The sequence below is a fragment of the Rhododendron vialii genome, chromosome 5a (genome assembly GCF_030253575.1).
Source record: "Rhododendron vialii isolate Sample 1 chromosome 5a, ASM3025357v1".
Taxonomy (NCBI): domain Eukaryota; kingdom Viridiplantae; phylum Streptophyta; class Magnoliopsida; order Ericales; family Ericaceae; genus Rhododendron; species Rhododendron vialii.
The window spans coordinates 4,611,032-4,626,503 of NC_080561.1; the positions used below are offsets into that span (position 1 = coordinate 4,611,032).

At 41.6% G+C, this 15,472-nt stretch overlaps 1 protein-coding gene and 1 pseudogene across 2 annotated transcripts; one reads left to right on the plus strand and one right to left on the minus strand.

Annotated features, from left to right (window-relative positions):
- Positions 1-38: 38 nt before the first annotated feature.
- Positions 39-7,330, minus strand: LOC131325442 (probable glutamate carboxypeptidase LAMP1). 2 transcript variants are annotated; one of them, XM_058357720.1, is made up of 12 exons: positions 5,815-7,330; positions 5,627-5,694; positions 5,334-5,415; positions 5,165-5,257; positions 4,894-5,046; positions 4,603-4,677; positions 4,423-4,510; positions 2,139-2,222; positions 1,011-1,099; positions 803-919; positions 580-723; positions 39-406 (listed from the first exon to the last, which is right to left on the minus strand). In XM_058357720.1, the coding sequence occupies exons 1-12, from the start codon at positions 6,751-6,753 to the stop codon at positions 224-226; spliced, it is 2,115 nt and encodes a 704-aa protein (XP_058213703.1). In that variant the 5' UTR covers positions 6,754-7,330; the 3' UTR covers positions 39-223. The 2 variants fall into 2 exon arrangements, with proteins under 2 accessions (XP_058213703.1, XP_058213702.1); XM_058357719.1 differs by having other exon boundaries at positions 580-741; positions 5,815-6,890.
- A 2,215-nt stretch (positions 7,331-9,545) lies between these two features.
- Positions 9,546-15,124, plus strand: LOC131325443 (protein STABILIZED1-like; annotated as a pseudogene).
- Positions 15,125-15,472: the final 348 nt, after the last annotated feature.

Genomic DNA, 15,472 nt, shown 5'->3' on the forward strand with positions numbered 1-15,472 from the left:
GGATATCAAGAATTAGTCTGTAAGTTGCAAATTTCAAATGCAGCAACACCCCTTGGTAATACGTATTGAATAAAAGTAATTTGTTTAACCAAGGGCCAATTAATATTCTGGAGTAAAAGTTGGTAGAAAAGCTACAGAACCAGAATTTGCAAGCAATGTGGGAAATCTGAGTATTTCTTCCTTAACTTGAAATGCATGAACAATGGTTGGTACACGGTCATACTCATGTCAATTTACCATTGAGTACTAGCGATACATGCGTGACAGCTCTTGAGACTCTCCAAACTTCATGTTGAACGAGACGCCACGACTCTGCTGTTTTAAGACTCATAGCCTTTTCAATTGCATCATCAACCCCAGGGAAGGACTTAGATCCATAATCATTGTGTTTTGAAGGTGCATAAATCTGGGAAAGGCACAGTTTGTTAAATTTGTTGCATTTGCACATCAACTACAGTTTATAGTGGCAGAATCTCCTTGCTATGTATTGCTCTCTTTTTTAAGGAATGGAACCAGTTGGAGACAAAAGAATACTATTATCAATAAGGCTATTTCACGTTTTGAAAAGGAAAAACATACCATATGCTTCGACCATGGCCTTCCAGAGAGTCCATCTCGATCTATGAATGCTCGCTCTGCCATCATTAATCTGTCATTACACTCTCTCACCTTCTGATGGTCCTTTTTCCAAATCGATTCCCAACCTTTATTTTCATCCAATGCCTGTGAAATTGAATTTAACTTTTATGTTGAAAGAGTATGTGTGTGAGAAGATATTGGTCAAGAGAAACACAAGGAGTACCTTTCTCTGGTTATTTATTTTGGTGGCTGCCCTTTTGAGTTTCTCTATAGAGTTGAACAGAGGAACAAGGTTTATGCCCTTATCTGATACCTGCTCTTTTAACTCTTCTGCACTTTTCTGTTTACGGGAGTTAGATGCATTTGATTTATTCACTACTGAACCCTATGTATGATGTTCATATGATTGTTATCAGAGTTTCAAGACATACCTGGAGCTCATGTGAATAGGAAAGATAATTAAAAGGCAAAAGTTCCTCATCTGCGAGTTTTAGAGCTACTAAACCCCAAACACTTGCCGCTGTTTTATGATGACAATTAAGCTTATCACACAAGGTGAAATGGAAGTTGATTTTACCATTGTATAGAACTCCAACATCACAGAATTTTAATCTAAAGGGCATTTAATTATTGAAAGATATATTTGTTTTGGGTCCTTCTGTAATTATTTTGGTAGAACATGCATGATGAGAAGTGAGAACCTTTGTTATTTTCTTTGTAACTAGTATTGTGCATCATTGAATGCCTTGAACATTGTATCTCTTAGCCTAAGAAGCACGGATGCGGACACAAATGCAGGACACGGGCACAACACGACACAACACAGATATGCGGACAAGTGATTTTTCAAAAAACTAGGACACTGACATGTTGCGGGATTCAAAAATACATTAAGGAATACATCATCTATATATCTATATACACATACATAAGTATATGTATGACACATTACATATTGTGGACAGCAGATTGTGTTCAGTTGAGAACATCAGGTTGTGTTTTCTTCATAGCATAGATTATAAATTTCATATTTCCCAATTTTATCTAGAATATTTCTTATTCTTAATATAAAATATTACACTTCTCATCCTCAAGTAATTTAATATTAGTTTTTAATTTGGTTAACCAAACCAAACCTAGCCTTGTTTCCCAATCAATTAGGGTCGGTTACATGAATTCTGTTTTTCCATTGAGCTCTGTCTAGGGCTACTTGTTCACATAGATTTAGTAAGCCCACATTACAAATGTTACATATTTGTTTTTTATTTGGTTCACATTTCAAATATTACATATTTTACCCAGTTTAAAGTTTAAAAATTATGTTACGACCCAAATTGTGTCCCCACGCGTAGCGGGTACGTGTCAGAGTGCGTCCAAAACGTGTCCGACTAAGGAAAAAACAATGATATACTTGGAATTTCACGTGTCTGTGCCTGACACGTTGCATCTGTGATACAGATATGAAATGCCTGGAGAAGTGTCCGTACTTCTTAGCTCTTAGCTTATGATGGATTATTTAACTCCACAAATGATTATAAGGCTTTTACTTTAGAACAAACCTGCTACATGCCTATGAAACATAGGGTCACCAAATTTCGTCATCCAGGTGAAGTCATCATACATAGAGTGGTAGACCGGATAACCTGCAATAGATAGTTTTGTGAAGAATTCCTTGAACATTCTTTGACATCAGTCACATTTTCTAGTTACAGTGTTTGGAGATCTAGTGCCAACATTTCTTTTCTTCTAGTTTTTGTTGTTTGATAAAAAATGTGGTTTCTAGAAAAGCGCAAAAAGGCAAAAACCTGTTCACACGATGTACACACCAAAAGGAAAAAGGGTAAGCAAAAGTAAGCTTGCTTATGCAATCAATCAAAGAGAAGGAAGACTCACACTTCTTCTTCAGCCAAAAAAAGCAGACAATGTAGCATAAAGACAATTTTAGCCTATGGATTGTCCTCTTTATATGGTCAAACTTGACAAGGAATAAATTATATACAATTGGGAGTGGTATCCTAGTTGGTAAAGGCGCGCCTAAGCTTGCACCTAGGCTTGAGGCCCATCCAGGTGCAGGGTTGGGGTGAGGCAATGGAGAAGAGGCTCAACGTAGGCTCCTGCATGCACAAAGGGCAAGCTCCTTTTTCATTTCACAGTAAAATTAAAGAAGATGGTCAAAGTAAGAACCCTTAAGGGCCTAAGCTCAGTCGACGCCTATGGGTATTTGATAGCCTTATCTAGAGCCAAAATACTCTGCGCAATCAATCCACGTACCAAACTTGATCGAGCCCTCTGGATTGCCCATTGCTGACTGTCGATTGAACAAGGTATATCTTCTTCTTCTTCTTGTGTCCTAAATTGTTTTTGAACTGTTCTGCCATGCGGTAAGTGAACTCGGTAGGATGGGTTGCAAACTTTCAAGTTGCATCCTGTAGTTGTTTTTCCGATCGTGGCAATGCATGGGTGGATTATAGATATTCTATTGCTCTCCTCTTATTACTTTGTACTTCTTTCTAAAAGAATGTATTCTGTCTCCTTTTTTTTTGGCATGGCAAAAGAGAATTTTATTAATCTTTGAAATTGTTACAAAGACTAAAGGGAACAAGGATTTGACGGCATCATATCCTTAAACTATGCTGAGAACAATCCTGTGCCAATCTGAGACCCAATCCGAGATTGGCAAGATGTCAACCAAGGAAACTCCCATTGGGTCAAGCCCACACACACACCTAATGGGCCAAGCCCAAACCTAAAAAAATCCTAAATAGCAGCTACTCAAACCGGCACCCCGCGCCCAAAATCGGCAGCCTCAGCCCGATAACCACAACCACCACTGCACCATAGTCACCAACAGATCCTCCAACTGGAGCCACCACCGGACCACCACTCCGCACCAAAACCTACCCGAGAAGGCTCGAGGAAGAGCTGATCGGAAGGGGAGGGGGAAGAGCGCCACTGAGAGAGGGAGAGAGGGTGTCCTCGGCGCCCCCCCCCCCCCCCGAAATGAAAAACCCTGTCTGCTAGTTGTAGAGAGAGAAAGGTTAGATAGAAGGGAGAGGAAAAATTGGCTTTTCTAAATTTAGTCTCAGTAGTGAATGTTGAATGAACGTCGTTAGTCATATTTGTTCTAGCAGCCTGTCTGTGGTGTTCTGATAATTATGCTAGATAAATTCGGCATGGAAATTGGAACCAGGCTAGAAACAAACAGGCATTGGGCACTTGTTTCATAGTTAATGTCCTTTATGTTGTTAATTGCTTTTTCTTTGACAAGACATGTTTAATTGTTATCTACTGTAGATATAAGATAGTATTATGGTGGTTGAGGTCTTTACCATGCAACTCAATGCATGTAATGATTTTAGGGATTGCAGTCTTGTATCAATTCAGGTTGTAGGAGCTTGCGAGAATGCATTCCTAGTTAGTCTAAATCTCTAGGATTTTGGTTCTTTTGAAGTATTTGCATATTGTGGTCATTCCCATCCTTCTAAGTTTCTCATAAGTCATATCAGCTTAGTTGGAACAATAGCAGTTGATGCCTTGTTCTGTTTTCTTACTCTTGATAGGTGTCCTTTTAGTAATTATACTTACCATTTGAAATCCAAATTGTTTTTCTAATTCTATTTACTTTCAAGTGAAAGGAGGTGTCAATGGGTAAATCGATGAGAGTTTGATTTTATGGACTAGTGAGCTGCTTTACCTGTTCTCTTTTCTTGTTTGACTTGACATAAATATTATACTACTTATTCTTCGCCGAACAAATACGGAAAGCTGACATAAACACAATATATGCACCTGCTCTCCTTGACAAAGCGATGGTAATTTTGATAACTAAAATGTTTTTGTTACCTTTGCCGAAAGACATATCAACTGAAGGAACACCAATATGTTGTACAAAAGCTGCATAATCTGATCCTCCACCTCCTAACCTTCCAATCTTCATATACACATGTATATTTAGTTTGCGAAAAAGTTGAACTAATTTATTGAGAGTTTATTCCACCTATGTTTAATTTTCAAAATGCTTACCATGGGCTCATTGCTTTTGCTGGAGCCAACCCAAGCTTCATAGATTGTCTGTGATGAGTTATCTGGGTCCTCAACCTGCAAAGATAATTACAAATTCACAGCGATGTCAGAAGATTAAATAACTAGCAGGAAGAACAATGGAAGCAATGGCTATGAATGGTTATATCACTCATATGGGTACTTTCTGGAATTAATATGTTTGAAATTGTTTCTTTTGCCGTTGGATGTTGCTAAGTTCAATTATTACTTATGATTATGGTTTTGGTGTTACTAGTAATTCTCTGCGGCTACCTGTTGAGTGGCTTGTTTAAGTAGTTCATCAAGCTGTGGAGTTGCCGAGACATGAAAACCTGCTGCATGTACTGCAGAATCAACATTCAAGTAAGCAACAACCCTTGAAGCTATCATTTCCCTGTTCTCTTCAACCCATTCTGTTGATCCTATCTGGAAATGGCAGGTGTTCTTTACTTAGTCAAAACTTGTGATTGGATGTTTGTGTGTGTGAGAGAGAGAGAGAGAGAGAGAGAGAGAGAGAGAGAGAGAGAGAGAGAGAGAGAGAGACCAGGCCATACTCCTCGGCGTCCCAATTGCAAAAGACTATTGTACGTCGAGGTTTCCACCCCCTTTTCTGCAGCTTACCGAGCCTTTGTGCAACCTTCATTCCCAGTGAAAACCTGGTAAAGAGATGGGAATTTTTCTTGATAGAAGAGAATTCATTGGAGCCTAATTACCTCAAGCATGGCTGCAGTGCCACTGTTGGGATCAACAGCTCCAAATGTCCATGCATCCCGATGGTTACCCAGGATGACAAATCTAGATACAGTATTGATTCAAAATATGGAAGGTTAGTTCCTTATGGTACTTAATCATGATACATATTGATGAATTCATGATTTCTTACTAATCCTCCAGCTTTTCCCCGTGGTACGATGCATATTGAACCTAAGTGATGTTATCAAATCACAGTGGCAACTACCATGAACACTAGAATAGCTTTACTGCTACTCAAAAGGTTTTGACATACCGGTCAGGTTCTTCTGCTCCTTCGATAATGCCAATAACATTCTCAATTGTGCTAATGACTTTCTTCCCCTGATACCTCATTGAAATATACCAAATCACGAACTTGCAGTGCTGATGTTTACATGTATGTATGATACTTTATATATTACTGTAATGCTTAATCTGTCGATTAAGTAAATGGGCACTTACCGTGTAACTAAGCTCGATAATTCCAGGTCCTGGCCCAACCCTGTAAACTGGAGCATCTATGCCTCCCTGCCAATCATCCTTTGCTACTGGCCCTCCAATCGATCTCATGATTGCATCACCATCTGCCCAGGATATTGGCAACGAAGGTATATGTGGAACATCATCTCTCTGCTCCACCTCATCGTCTGATAGCCTCTCACATGTCCCGGTACTGGGCCAACCAGGAGTGGTAGGATCACCTGTCCCACGGAACACTGATCCCACCTGAACTCCACTTGGTGGCATCCACTTGTCATCCGGAAACCACTTTGCACCGCCTCCCCCACCACCGTAGTCCTTCCTATCTGTATAGATTACTACACCTACAGCACCTGCATCATAAGCATTTTCTACTATGTCGCCTCTAAAAATCTCTCCATACCTTGCTAATGCAACAGTACCAGACACATTCACTCCCATTCCCTTTAATATTGCATAGTCTTCCACGCGCCCGTAATTCACATACACCACTGGTCCAGATACTGTACCCGATTTTGCATATGCATGAAAAGTGGGTAGGACTTCATCAGCTACATCTGCATATGGATCCCCGTCGTAGATTTCCTGGTGTAGATCAAAAGTGGTGGGGGAATCAGGGGGTGGGCGTGTTAGCGTTAGGGAACGCGAGACAGGATACGTGAGGAGCACATCATAGGATGCTATGTGTGAAGGGATATCATATGAATCGAGAGTGGACAGCACATAGGCCGCGGCTTCAGCGTTTGCTTGAGAGCCGGCAACATGGGGTCGACGAGTGAGGGTGAAGAGGTGTTGTGATATTGAGCCATTGTCTGATGTGGATATGAATAGGTTGTGATGAGAAGTTTTTGAAGGAGATGAAAAGAAGATGGATAGAGAGGTGGCTATGGCTATGAAGGTGATGGTGGCTGTTTTAATCATCGGAACTTTTGACTTTTTGAGTCGATAGAAATTCTGGGTGAGTTATGCGGTGGTTGAAGGTGATTCTTTGTAGGAGGAGCTGATGTGGGTGGATAGACAACAAAATAGTCTGACACCCTTCTGATTACAAAAGAGAGAGAGAGAGAGAGAGAGAGTTTTTTTTTTTTTGTTGGTTCGACGGTCAAAGGTGTCGGCTTCAGCTTATGAGCTCCTTAACTAATCTTCTCCCTGGTCCGGTCAAACGCAGACCATTCACGCCGGAATTAGGAAATTTTCAGGAAATTATTTTCTTATGACCTGACCCCAAGAATCGAACTCTAATCATTTGTGTGGAGAGTAAATCCACCAACTGGACTATCCATCAGGATTGTGTGTAGTCTTTTGTTTTTGCTTCATCAGTGGAGAGTGTCTGGAGACGGTACATGACATTTTCAGGTCATTTCTTTGGTTCTTTTTCCTACGCATTATTGGGCCTGTCGTTCTCAGAATATTGGTTCTTTATTTTGTCATTTTCAGGTCATTGGTTCTTTATTTCTGTGGGACTCTTTTGGCGTGATCAAACCTGAAAAGGAAGATATGACCCAATTTGTGATGACCGATTGATATAAATATATTCATTGTTGTTTGTCGTTTTCTTCAAATTTCTTTGTTGATTATCCTTTCACTGATTGCGAATACTGTCCCCAGTGATCCCATTTCCTTTTTGTATTTTTTGACATTGAAGCCATTTATGTTGCAGAATTATGTTCATGGGTCCCGCCAAATTATTTTTTCTGAGGAATGTTAGGTACAAAGAAAATCTATCCGGAAATTACCCCGAATGGACAAATCAACGGTACAAATACAATTCAAAGTAAACCTGTACTATTGATTTGCTCTTTCGGGGTAATTTTCGGATAAATTTTCTTTGCACTTAGATTTTCTCTTATTTTCTACATGCCAAAAGGCCAATATGAAAAAGTGCCTCCATTTGTCTAACTATATAACATCGGGCAAGTGCTCTGCACGTGCTCAATACCGATTATATGCTCGATTTTGTGTCAAAAAATTATCACTACTTTGTCGATTAATTAACAAGGTCGTTCTCCACAATCACATCGTCGGTGGCCTTTATCATATAAGTCATATTCTTTTCTTTTCATGAACTTGGAATTTTGTTTTTATGTTCTCCAATTTTTAACATTCTTCCCTGTCAATTTCTGCCGTTTCCATCATTAATTTGCTCAAGGTCGTTCCGCTCAATCACATCGTCGGTGGCCTTTTATCATGTCAGTCGTTACCATGCCCAATTTAAGTTTGTTGGTTTCAATGAAAATATTGCATGTTTAACTTTTGTTGGAAATTATCACTAATTTTGTTTGATTTACTAGTTCGGAGGAAGTCCAGTTATTTGTATAGGGGGCAATCGGAGGCGGCAATTCTCGATCACTAAGGTTTTAATTAACGAAAAATCTATGAGTACCGACCATTGGGGGAGAGAAAACGTACCGACGGCCGCCGGCGGGCCGTCTCCGGCCACCGGACGGCCGATCCGAGCCGTTCAAAAATTCTAAAAAATAAAACCGAGGGGGTCAACGCGGGAATCAAGGGCATCCGAGGTGTTTAGGGTGCTTGATCAAAGCACCCTTTTTTCGTGTATATATGTGTGTGGCCGGAGACGGCCCGCCGGCGGCCGTCGGTACGTTTTCCCTCCCCGTGGTCGGTACATATAGCAACACTAATTAATTGGTTAAATCTGATACAGAAGCCAAAAGGTGAAGGCGGCTGTGGCCGTGATGGCTTTCTTTAGTTTTCAAGGTGCTGACCGTGCTGCCTACATTGCTGGTCCAAGCGGTGGCGGTGGGCACTGCACGAAAATGAGAGAGAGAGTGTTCGGGAGGGAGAGAGGGGTTAAGGCGGGGTTGAAGTTGCAGTCATAGCAGCTTGTCATTGGTTTCCGTAAATCTTTGGTTCATGGAGGATCCGTGAATAATGCTCTGTTGACGTCTGGATGAAATGGGTTGCAATTTAACAGCTTAAGTACTAAATAGATATTCTTGATAGTTTAAGGACCAAGTAGAAAAGTAGAGAGAGTTTAAGGGAAAAAAAACCGATATTTGGTCTTTTGAAATCGCCTTCTTGAACTTGTTATGGCGGGAAATCAGTACTGTGTACACAGGTGGCTCCAATTTATTTCCCTCCAGTCCTCCGGTTTTTATTTGTTAGGGGTCGTCCCTCCGGACCCAAAAATAATAATCAGAATCATTCATGTTGTAGAAATTGTCGAGAAGAGTATGCATGCCAACAATCAATTTGATCCAACTTTGTTAAATACATGAAAAAATCGCGTTTATACTAGATTAAAGAAATTAAAATGTACTAGTATGAAATTTTAAATGCCTATTTATTTAACGCACAAACACGATTCGATCATGTATAAAAAAGACTCCGATCGAATTCAATTTTGGCTCATACTTTTCTTGTCAAGAGAAATTTTTCAGTGTTGGGTACGTATATCTCAAGTGATACTCGTTCGGTATATCTGGGCCATCTAATATACTTTTAGATGGCTCGAATTGAAACTCTTCTTCTTTTTTCATCCCAACAATTTCTCTTCCCTTTTTCTCTCTCCAAATCCGAATCGTTCAAAAACGCAATGGACGGCTCGGATGCATCAAACGGGCACCACGTACCCATCCGGCACTGGAAAAATTATAATTTTCCGGGAACTGGACTCCCGCTGCGCGCGGCTGTTTAATTTTTTTTCCGAGGCGGTGGTAGTGTCGGAACTGATTTGTACTTCTCTTTCTCTCTCTCTCTCTCTCTCTCTCTCTCTCTTCCGACTCCTAGTTGGATCAAACTTAGGATTCCCCTTCAGTTCTTATTAATACAAAAACAAATGGATCAAATCAAACCCACTTCGCATCCTCTTCTTCAATCTCTCTGTTTCATAATTCTCACGCAAACCATAACAATGGTGTTCTTCAAATCCACAGACCATGAAAAACCCTCAACGGAGACCTCAGACGACTCCACCACGGAGACCTCAGACGACGCCACATCCAGACGACCCCTCCACGGACACCTCGCTCGAATCCCGACATGTCCCTGTCATCATGCAGGCCCCCGTTCAACCCAATCCTAGGCTAGAATTCCTCAACACGAAGCCCCCGCCGAATTACGTTGCCGGCCTGGGCCGCGGCTCCACCGGGTTCACCACCCTGTCCGATATCGGCCCTGCCCGTGCCACTCCTGCTGCAACGGTCGGGGTGGGCCGCGGGAGGGGGAAAGGGCCGGGCAGGGAGGAGGAAGAGGAGGAGGAGAATGAGAAAGGGTACGATAATGAGAATCAAAGGTTTGATAAGTTTGAAGAGAATGATGTGGGGTTGTTGTCTGCTTCGGCGAAGTACGATGAGGAGGATGAGGAATGGGACGCGGAGTTGGGGAAAATTGAGGAGAGGATGGATAGGCGGAAGGAGAGAAGGGAGGCTAGATTGAAACGGAAGATCGAAGAGTACAGGGCATCTAACCCTACGATTACCGAGCAGTTCGCTGATCTGAAAAGAAAGTTGCACACGATGTCGCCTTCTGAGTGGGAAAGCATCCCTGAGATCGGTGATCATTCGTTGAGGAACCAGAAGAGGAGGAGGTTTGAGAGTTACGTGCCTGTTCCGGACACCCTTCTTGAGAAGACTAGGCAAGAACAAAAACATGTCACGGCGTTTGATCCGAAGAGTTGGGCAGCCGGAGGGACAGAGACCCCTAGGGTTAATGACTTGACCGCGGTGGGTGAAGGGAGAGGTACCGTCCTGTCGCTTAAACTGGATAGGCTTTCGGATTCGGTATCAGGGTTGACAGTTGTTGATCCCAAGGGATACTTGACTGATCTCAACAGTATGAAGATCACCAGTGGTGCGGAAATATCAGGTACCAAGAAGGCGAGGATGGTGCTTAAGTCGCATATCCAAAAGAAGCCAGAAGACCCCCGCGGTTGGGTTGCTGCCGCCAGGTTGGAGGAAGCCGCTGGTGAGATTCGGGCCGCGAGGCAATTGATAACGAGAGGCTGTGAGGAGTGTCCGGAGAATGTAGATGTTTGGATAGAGGCGTGTCGGTTGTCTAGACCTGAGGAAGCGAAGGCTGTGATAGCAAAGGGAGTGAAGGAAATCCCAAACTCTGTGGAGTTGTGGATGCAAGCTGCGAAGTTAGAGCTCGAGGATGAGACTAAGAGTAGGGTGTTGCGGAGGGGACTGGAGCATGTTCCTGATTCTGTCAGGCTGTGGAAGGCTGTTGTGGAGCTTGCCAACTAGGAGGACGCGAGGCTTTTGCTGATGAGGGCTGTGGAATGCTGCCCTTTGCATGTGGAGTTGTGGCTTGCTCTTGCTAGGTTGGAAACTTACGAGGGTGCGAAGAAGGTTTTGAAGAAGGCGAGGTTTTGTCTCCCCAAGGAGCTGGCTATTCGGATTACTGCTGCGAAATTGGAAGAAGTAAATGGGAATAATGCTAGGGTGGGAAAGATTATAGAAAACGGTATTCAAGCTTTGCGAAAGGTAGGTGTGGTGATCGACAGAGAAGCTTGGATGAAAGAGGCGGAGGCCGCTGAATGAGCTGGATCTGTTGCCACTTGTCGGGCTATTATTCATAACACCATTGGGGTTGGAGTGGAGGACGAAGATCGGAAAAGCACATGGGTTGCCGACGCAGAGGAGTGCGAGAAAAGGGGTTCCATTGAAACTGCCAGAGCCATATACGCTCATGCCCTTACAGTATTTTTGACCAAGAAGAGTATTTGGCTCAAAGCAACACAGCTTGAAAAGACTTATGGGACCAGGGAATCTCTTGATGCGCTGCTTCGTAAAGCAGTGACGTACATACCACAGGCTGAAGTTCTATGGTTAATGGGTGCTAAAGAGAAGTGGCTTGCTGGTGATGTACCTTCAGCCAGAACGATTCTTCAAGAAGCCTATGCTGCTATTCCCTACTCCGAGGAGATTTGTCTTGCTGCATTCAAGCTTGAATTTGAGAACCATGAGCCTGAGAGAGCAAGAATGCTTCTAGCTAAAGCGCGAGAAAGAGGAGGCACGGAAAGAGTGTGGATGAAGTCTGCTATTGTTGAGAGAGAATCGGGAAACACTGACGAGGAGAGGAGGTTACTCGACGATGGGCTGAAATGCTTCCCTTCGTTTTTCAAACTGTGGTTGATGCTTGGACAGCTGGAGGAACGCCTTGGTTACTTGGAAAGGGCTAAGGAAGTGTATGAGTCGGGTTTGAAGCAATGTTCCAGTTGTGTTCCCCTTTGGCTTTCGCTCGCTAAGCTGGAGGAGAATATGAATGGGTTGAGTAAAGCTCGAGCAGTTCTCACGATGGCAAGGAAGAAGAATGCTCAGAGCCCTGAACTCTTGCTTGCTGCGGTAAGAGCTGAATCAAGGCATGGGAATGGGAAGGAAGCAGATATTCTGATGGCTAAGGCGTTGCAGGTGTGCCCTAATAGTGGTATACTGTTGGCAGCTTCGATTGAGATGGTCCCGCGTCCCCATCGGAGGACAAAAAGCATAGATGCACTCAAGAAATGCAACCACGATCCACATGTCATTGCTGCCATTGCTAAGCTATTTTGGCATGACAGAAATGTTGACAAAGCAAGGAGTTGGCTTGACAGGGCGGTGACTCTTGGACCTGACATTGGGGATTTCTGGGCTTTGTTCTGCAAATTTGAACTTCAGCATGGAACTAAGGAGACTCAAGAAGATGTTTTGAAGAGATGCATCGCTGCAGATCCAAAGCATGGGGAAAAATGGCAATCACTGTCCAAGGCTGTGGAAAATTCCCACCAGCCAACTGAAGCCATTTTGAAGAAAGCAGTGGTCGCACTTGGAAAGGAAGAGACTTCTACTGAGGGTAATAAACAATGGATACATTTTTTTAAAGATTTATTTTCTCGTTTTTGTAATTGATCCTTGAAAGGCAAGTACCACTATTTCCATACGTGATTTAGTAGCTTTGCTGTTATCCTTTGGACAGCTTTTTTGGGCACCAAACTTTTTGTTGTAGATAGTGTTTCATTTTCCATCCTTGCTTTGTTTGGCTAAGTCTAATTATGTTTTTTTTCTCCTTTGAAGCCCAAAAAATTTTATAATGTGTATTTGGGTTTTATTTTTGCCATGTTTCTGATATGCATTCTCAATGCAGACTAGCTTCTCAATTATCTCCACATATGCATGAGACCGATTGAGATCATTCTCATTTTGCTCCACAACCACTCACTTGTCCTTCTAAAAGTTGGTATCCTGAAGTATCTGATAGATGCTCCACTCCAGGGGCATAGTAATTACCTGAAAAACAGCTTTAGCTTTAGTTAATAAGTAGCACAGAAGTGCATTAGATCTTATGGTTGTAGTCAGATATATATAACATAACTAAAGGGAGATTCCTACGTCACCTAAATATAAAGTCATAAGGAGCTGTTATGTGAAGAAGAGAATAATGTCTATGCATCAATGTATCATTACTTGTTGGAGTTACAGTGGCTAGTTTTCCTGCACTGAATGTGTCGTTCAACAACTCTGATGCTTCACTTCAGACAATTCCCGCATTTTCTGAGCCGTTTCTGTATTAGTTGATAATGTGTTCCGTCTACATTCGTTTGTTCTTTTTTTTGCTAAACGTTCGCATCATAAGAAAATTAAGTTATACTTTAGCTATCAATAATCTTATTAATAGTTTGCAAGATGTGTTTTGCAGCATGTTCTTTATGGCTTTTCTAATCTGTGGCATGTTAAACTACAATACTAGTGGTCAACACTTAGAAGAGTGGCCTGGAGATCTATGCATGATAATTGTGAATCTATCTGCTACTTTATTGTACGCAACTCCCGTAAATGATAGGATAATCTTTGCCAACATGACAGTTCCAAAGGTATCGGGCTATGACTAGTTATGTTAAATCCACTGTTGACTAATTGATTTGTGCAAGTCTCCATTAATTTTCCTGGGACTACTGCGTTTTATAAGTCTAGAAGAGCCTTCGCGTCAATGGTGTTTGTTAGAGTTTTTTGGCTTGGTTCCAAATGATTTGTTTCAATCCCTTCCATGGCTACTGTGATTTTTATATTGATTCTCGACTCCTAAGCATCACCAAGTGTATTTGTACAAAGATGTTGACATAGCACATATGACGAGAAACAGTCTCCTATAAAGTTGTGTCCGTATACATGTGTTGTAAACACAGTTAATCGAACCCATACGATAAGTGAAACAAGTCCATTTTTTTGTGTAGCATCTGTGCGCAAGCTGCTTCCGTTTGCACATTTTGATTGCTTGGTTTTTTAGAGCTTGATGAACTGCTTTGTATCCTGTTAAAATCAATTCCAATTGCAGGCTCTGTAAAGCAAGGCTCTATGCCTCCCCACACCCGTAGTGGTTTTGTTTGATGTGTATGGTCATGTGAGATTCAAGATCTAAGACCCCCTTACTAGTTGGACGCTGCATTTTAGCTTGGAAGCTAATTCATAGTGTGGTATGACGAGTATAAGTTCAGTTCCCGTTTGTTAAAGAACACCTAAACCACGGACAGAAAAAGGGAGCAGAGAAAGTCACAATTGCTAACATCGTTGTTTCTAAGAGTGTTTATTAGCTATATGTTCTTGGGTGGTTTCAGCCTCATCCCTAATTTTGCATATATACACCAGATTTGCTTGTTATTATATCAGATGTCTTGGGCTTTATCTATACTTCATTCTGTATTTCAGTCTCATTTCATGGGGATGCCACTCCACAAAGTAGATGACAGGAGCAAGTTGTGGCGTCGAAGATGATAGTGTGTTTGTTTACAGAGAGTTGACACTGGATCAAGCAGCATACGTGTCCCGGTGTCCGATCACAAGGACACGAATGACTTAACCACTGTTAGCAAAGGGTGCAATTCGACGCTTTGTACGCTTGTTTCATTGAGAGATATCATACTTTAATCATCATAATAATTGGAACAGGTATGAACCTGTTACAATCGCACCTAAATAACCATATTAGATATGCATGCATATGCCCCTATTTTCGGTTACAGTTTTGTTGTAGTGTAAGGACTCTTTGGTTGTTCTAACATAAAGCCCAATATATGAACCTTCTAGGTCAAAATGGAAGGCCTATCTGCCAAGAAGTCACAAAACTCAACAGCATCACTTGATTGGCTTGCTTGTGACTGACTAATTCCCTCCAATATTATCTTAAAACAGAGATCTCAACGGCTTAGTATTACTCATTATGATGTAATTATAGACCCAATGAAACTCCTACTTGAAGCTGATTAGTAAGCGTTTGGCAGATCCCTATGCTAACCAAACGGCAGTAAACATGTGGTGGACCTGATTTTGAAAATTCTGATTCACTTAGCTTAAATTTGTGTTTTGTTATCTTTTTTTCTGAATTTTTGTTTGAAATTTTTGTTAGATTCTTGACCTTTTTGGATTAATCATTCAGGTCAATGAGAGGAGTCTAAAAAGTAAATAATTATGACCACGAGAAATGAGAAATGCTAAAGCAATATGTTGGAATGACATTTCTTGGCTGTTTTAGATGCTTTTCATGTCGAATGCATACAAAGTGGAGCGAACATGTCAATAATTATGAAAATAGTAGTTGTGGAGGCAGATTTTTTACACCTTCACTAATGATGGGATTTATTCCTTAAATGCCGGTTTGAAAGACGCAATTATCCTATAATCTCTACTTTATCTCTCTGCAAGAT

What these genes read in the sequence shown, in the direction of transcription:
- LOC131325442 (XM_058357719.1), bottom strand. Translation starts at nt 6,753, where the DNA reads ATGATTAAAACAGCCACCATCACCTTCATAGCCATAGCCACCTCTCTA. An exon ending in GGAGCAGAAGAACCTGACCG is followed by an intron (nt 5,416 to 5,626) that starts GTATGTCAAAAC and finishes TACTGTATCTAG; the next exon opens with ATTTGTCATCCTGGGTAACC. An exon ending in GCAAAAGCAATGAGCCCATG is followed by an intron (nt 4,511 to 4,602) that starts GTAAGCATTTTG and finishes GTGTATATGAAG; the next exon opens with ATTGGAAGGTTAGGAGGTGG.